The sequence below is a fragment of the Notechis scutatus genome, chromosome 1, assembly GCF_049901735.1.
Source record: "Notechis scutatus isolate UNSWTSFEM ecotype Mainland chromosome 1, rNotScu1.2, whole genome shotgun sequence".
Taxonomy (NCBI): Eukaryota; Metazoa; Chordata; class Lepidosauria; order Squamata; family Elapidae; genus Notechis; species Notechis scutatus.
The window spans coordinates 276264596-276270595 of record NC_142009.1 but is presented as its reverse complement, the minus strand read 5'-3'; the positions used below and the strand labels follow the sequence as shown (position 1 = coordinate 276270595).

At 37.1% G+C, this 6000-nt stretch overlaps 1 protein-coding gene across 1 annotated transcript in view; it reads left to right on the top strand.

The window, feature by feature from the left end:
• Positions 1–806: 806 nt before the first annotated feature.
• Positions 807–6000, top strand: part of LOC113409993 (cytosolic phospholipase A2 beta-like) — a 39363-nt gene continuing 34169 nt past the window's right edge. Inside the window, exon 1 of the mRNA XM_026664325.2 lies at positions 807–905. Coding sequence (XP_026520110.2) covers positions 885–905 — 21 coding nt within the window. The 5' untranslated portion in view covers positions 807–884. The remainder of the gene's footprint in view (positions 906–6000) is intronic.

Genomic DNA, 6000 nt, shown 5'->3' with positions numbered 1-6000 from the left:
CTGCTTGTATATGGTTGTTAAGAGACAACACTGACTTGATGACACTGACTTGGCAACACTGACTTGATGACACATAACCAACCAACCAACCAACCAACCAATTTGTTTCTCCCATCATCTGGGATCAGATTTTTACTCTCTATCTACCACCTATTTATTGCCAGTTATGTAAGTTCATTTTGTCCTGGAGACGTGTTCTTTCCTCACCATAGATCATGATATTAACAGTTATAGTCTACTGTAGCGGTTGCCCGCCTTTGTGGCTTGGTGGCTTGACCAGGAGGGGGTGGGGAGAGGCAAAGCAGCCACATGAGTGGCGGGCTGGCACGTGCATGCAGCTGGACTTGCATGATTAGCAGGTCAGCGTGCATGTGCATGCTTGTGCAGCAGAACTTGTGGAAGTCAAGCTGCATGCATGCATGTGTGCACCAGCCTGCCACTCATGTGGCCTGGTTGTGAATAGGCCGTGGCCTGGCAAGGGGCCATGGTCAGGGAGTTGGGGATCCTGGGTTTACCACATCGTACCTGAAAAATAGGTAATTCTAACAAGAAAATAACTACTGTTTGTGTGTGTAAAATAAGATGAGAAGGAGAGAAAAACCAGGAACTGTTTGTACTGCAATAAATGCATAATGGTTGGTTACTTCATCTGGGTTTGTGGTGGTGAAGTATGACTCTGCAGATATTTAAAAAAACACACACCTCACAGTCCTTTCTTGTTTTCTTATTCAGAAATCACATTGGGTGGAGCCTGGAACAAGCATATATGATTATTGTCTTTTGGGATGTGCCAAGGAAGAGCAACAACAGATTTGAGTGTTGTCTGTCTGTCAACTAACTGCTCAATTTTTTTCTAGTGTTTATGAAAAGATTATTTGACAAGAATGGAGACCACAGAAGAAAAGGTAAGGAAGACAACGCTATTGCTTTCTATAGATATATATTTCTTGAGGAAACTCTGCTGAGAAATCGTAACAATTAGGTACATTCCCACTAATCTTTCAGTCTGAATTGATAAATGATATGATAAAATGCTGGCCCTAATTCAAACTTTGAATAGTTTCTGGGTGTTCTGATAAATGGATGGGTTCTCTGTCTCTACAGGAAGAAGTTATTAATCGATTACTAGGTGAGTTTGAACATTATAAAATTGGTTGGGCAATGAAAGAAATGGCTGAAATTTTATTTAAATCTTATGGACAAAGCAAACTTCTTCAGAATGTCAATCCTTGTTGTAGACGTATTATTTTAAAAGGATAGGAGTAGAAAAGTGATTCAAGAAGGTTGAAGACTTATACAAAGTGTCCTTGCAAAAAATGCCACATGTGCCAGTAAAACAAAAAAACCCTAGTAGCTGGGAGAAGGCTGATTGCCTTTCAACATCTCAGTCTTAATTAGCAGGTTTGGGGAGAAAATCTGGCTGTTCACTTGGATTTCAGCACATTAAGTTCCATATTCATTCATTAATTTTGTTTCCATGGTGTTGGTTTCATACTGATGATTAATCCTGCTTGTTTGCTTTTTTTTGTTTTTTAAAAAACTAGAAGTCTTTGAAACTATCAACGATGGAATTTTGGAACACTGCAAATTATGTATTATTTTTTAAAAAACAAGTTATAAGATGTACCTACCATTTTATGAGGTTGCACCCTGTTGATTTCTTGGTGGCTGCCCGCATCACTCAAACCCATGTGATCGCATCAAAAGAAGTTGGTTCCTGCTGCATTTCAAATTTTGCCATTTAATTATGAAGGGGCACACCTTTTTGCCTGCAAAGAAAAAACTAATTCCTTTTATTCAGTTCTCCATTCAATTTGACTTTTTCTTTTTTCTTTTCTTAGAGTTTTTGAACACAATAAAAAGGAAAAATAAGAGAGTTTTTTAAAAGAAAGAAAGAAATGAAGTAAAAAGAGAAAGAAAATGTAAATTATGACTTCTGTCCTTCTTTCTATCCAGTAGTTGCAGGCTCACTCTTTTCCTCTTTAATCTTTTTAGTCCTAAACATCATCAATTTGGGCTTTTTTTCTTTTCAGCAAAAAATCCACATAAAGTTTTCAGTCTTTCCAATAAGTATTTATATTTTTTAATTGGCTTTTTTAATGTTTCAAAAGGAATGTAATCCTTTAAAAACATACCTAACAAATATCTAGCTAGAAACATATTGAAATGTGACAGGAATGCACAGATAGCAAAACTTGTAATTTAAGTCTATTGTAGCTGAGATCTTAAAAAGCAAAGGAACTGAGAATGGCAATTCAAATTTGTGAGTAATTATTGGGAGAGATGACTGAGCAATTCCAATAAACCCCCTTCGATGAATTACACTTAAAATCCTATATAGAATTAACTGAAAGAAAATTGAAGATTTTTTTTTTTTTTTTAAACAAGTTTTATTAAAAGTTTCAACAACAAACAAATCATTACATATTGAATCTTTCCCTGTTTTTCTACAATAATTTCCCCAATATTCTCATAAAACACAAACAAACACAAACAAACATAAAAAAATCTTTTAGTAAAGTACCTTGGCCCCAGTTACCTCTCTTTGCATGGGCTAAAATAATAGCACATATCACTCTTCACATTTCTATCTTATTTAATCCATCTTAATTAAATCATTAAATTTGTATCTTTTGCCCATTCATTTATCCCTCTATCTCTTCTTATAATAAAAGAAAAATTTCTCCTGAAATCACTAATCAGAGTATGATGCCTTTCTATCCTCCCCTAAGTTAGTAAAATTAACATTCAACATAACAAATACCCAATTTGGTTCTGCTTGGTACATTCTATCCCCCAAAAATGTTTAAATACATTGTATCCTCCTTTCCTTCGATTATTTTATTACATTTTAAAAATCAATCATTAATAAAAACTTCAACATTTTAATTTCTTATTAAATCTTAAAGCATTCTAATTTACTATTTCAAATATAAATGTTACAATACCATCTTCTGTACCTTAGCAGAATCTTTCTTACAGAAAATTATATTTCATCCTTTGTCTCTAAAAAAATCCTCTTCTCCCATCCAATTTTAAAGCTTTGAGGCTTTTCTCCGCCTTTCCCCTTTCTTTCTTCCCCCACCAAATCTTCCTACCCCCCTTCTTCTTCTAACCTCTGCCTTGCTGGGATCCCTTCTCTGTTGCGTTCCCTTTTTCTCTTGTTTATTATCATTATATTTACTTTGCATCATATTTTCTCTTTCTCAAATGTTTTTTAGATCTTAAGTCCTTCATTTTCCTTGCTCTCTTCCTTCCTTCTTCCTTAGATAAGTTTTGGGATTCAATGAAGATGGCGTCTTCGTCTCTTCCTTGTTGTTCTTCTTCCGTTTCCATCTGTTCCATTGTCTGTTGGTAATTGACCAGCGCCATTTCTAGGAATAGAAAAGCTTTTCCATGCCATCTTTGCAGATTGCTTTTATTTGCTCATATTCATCCCTCAGGTCTTCAAAAGGAAAGCCATTATAAATAAATCTTTTCTTTTCTTTATTCCTCTTTCTTCTTACACCAACCAAATATTCGAGAGAAAGGCAAAACAATCCCAAAATCCACAATCCTCAATAAATCCAAGCAAGCCAATATTCCCCCTTCCTCTTCCAGGGTGGTATCAAACAAATAAAAAAAAGAATCCAAGTCTATATTTTAAAGCCTTATTAAGATTGTATTTCTGTCCTCAAGTCTTCAAGGCATCTCCTCCAACAAGATCCAAATTTATAAATTTTCTTTATCCTCTCCCTTCCGGCTTAATTCCGTCGGAGAGGAGAGTAAACTTTCCTTCAGCACCTCAAAATAGCCGCTTTTTTTCTCTTGTGGAAGAAATCATCAGAAAACCATCTTTTCCAGGAATTAAATTAGATAAATCTCAAAGCCCTGGGTCGACCAAGAAGAACTTTTACTTTCAATAACTTTCTCTTCTTCCTCCTGCGCATACTTGCCCGGCTGTCAACTTCTTTGTGGCGGCCATTACGGACCGCCGCTGCACCGTCCTGGTAACAGGGGGTTCTGCCCGGCCAGGGAGGGGGTCTGCAACACCCCAAACCCTTCCTCCGGATCCCCCTTACCTTCAGCTACCCCTGCAGGGCAGCCTTGCTCCGCACCCGTCCGGGTCGGAGCCCCAAAACGCAGCTAGCGCGGCAGGGATCGCGCAGCTTGCGAATCCCTACCGCTCTGGCCGACAAACCGGAAACCTGAAAATTGAAGATTTTTACAATGCAAAATAGAAAAACCAATGCATTTTAAAAGAAAGCGTGTATTGTACATGTAGCTGTAAAATTAAAAACCTGTGATGCATATATAAAGTCCTATATGCATAAATTTCCAATTTTTATGGGTTTTAATTAAATTCTTAAAAAGGACAATTGTAATATAATTTTGATATATTTGAGGGTCTTTAATTCTTTGCTGGTATTTTTATTCCTTCTGATATTGGTCTAATTCTTATTTAGACACCAAGTCAGCTGTGAGAATTATTTTGAATCAGTTTCTTTATAGGCATAAATTGGCATACACACCATTTTTATATAACTGAAAATATTCCTATAATTTTTCTACTACCTAAAAACCTTTTGTTCCAATATTCTGATTATCAGAATAATATCAGACTATTTTTAAATTTTTACATTTATCAATGTAATAGGTAGTCTACCTTTTCACCACAATTCCAAATAAAATAAAACATTAGCATTGAAAAATCTCTGTTATAATGAGGCCCCCATTCAGACATACTCTTAATTTCCCTTTCAAGTTCCAGTCAGGAGAAATGTAGTTGTCTCTCTGCTTAATTGTATAAAATAGAAGATTGAGCAGAAAATATATCAGATTAGATAAGTAATTTTTCTCTTTTGTAAATATTTTTCTCTAGGGAAACTAAACTGTCAGCTGAACCATTTAGTAATAGTACTTAGACATATAGACCTCTTCACAGTGCTTTTACAGCCCTCTCTAAGCAGTCTACAGAGTCAGCATCTTGCCCCCAACAATCTGGGCCTTCATTTTACCCACCTCAGAAAAATGGAAGGCTGAGTCAACCTTGAGCCTGATGAGATTCGATCTGCCAAATTGCAGACAGCTGGCAGACAGCAGAAGTAGCCTGCAGTACTACATTCTAACCACTGTGCCATCACGGACTACTTGTTTTGGGGAGTGTATGGTTAGTGCTATAAAATAGCTCTGCTGCAAAGCTGGACAACTTTCTTTCATGAAAGTTAATCTTGGAATACATTCTTCTGTGTGATGATTGTAGTTCTCCAGGAGCTTGTCTGGTCAGATTTATACACATTTGGATTCAATTAATGATAGTAAAGGTTTCAGAAAATGTTCAGTGTTTATTGTATTATACGAATCCAGGCCACAGGAGAAATGGGCAAGCGCCTGCACAAAAAGCTCCATTTGCTTGAGCAAGCACATTCACACAAAGCTTACAAGCAAATGGAGCTTTGCATGTGAGTGCCCTCCCCTTGCACGAGTGGAGCTTTGGGTGCAAGTACTTGCTGCTCACTCTAGTGGAGCTTTGCACATGAGCACAAGCAGCCTCTGCTCGAGCGCAAAGCTCCATTCATGCAACTAAAGGGCCCACGTACACGCCACTGGCACGAATGGAGCTGTGAGTGTGTACGTCTGTCACTCACATGTCCCCCCTTGCACTGTGCCGGGCTGCCAAGCTGGAAAGGTTGGGGACCGCTGGCATAGAACATATTGTAGTCAGCTAGGAATGAGCAGATTCCCATCTGTGTCAATGTGTATATATATTCAATTCCAACTTTAACTGATAGTTTAAATAATTTAAAAGTCAGATATGTGGGCCCTTTTGTTGTGTGAATGGAGCTTCGCGCTTGAGCAGAGGAGAAAAGGAGACATTTCCATTTAGAGAATACAGCTTATATAGATTTATCAAATCACATGGTTACATAACACTTCCTGTTTCCCATATATGGACATTATACAACGTTTTCTTAAGAAAGTTCCAACCTTCCATGGAAAACTCCCAACATTCTCATTATA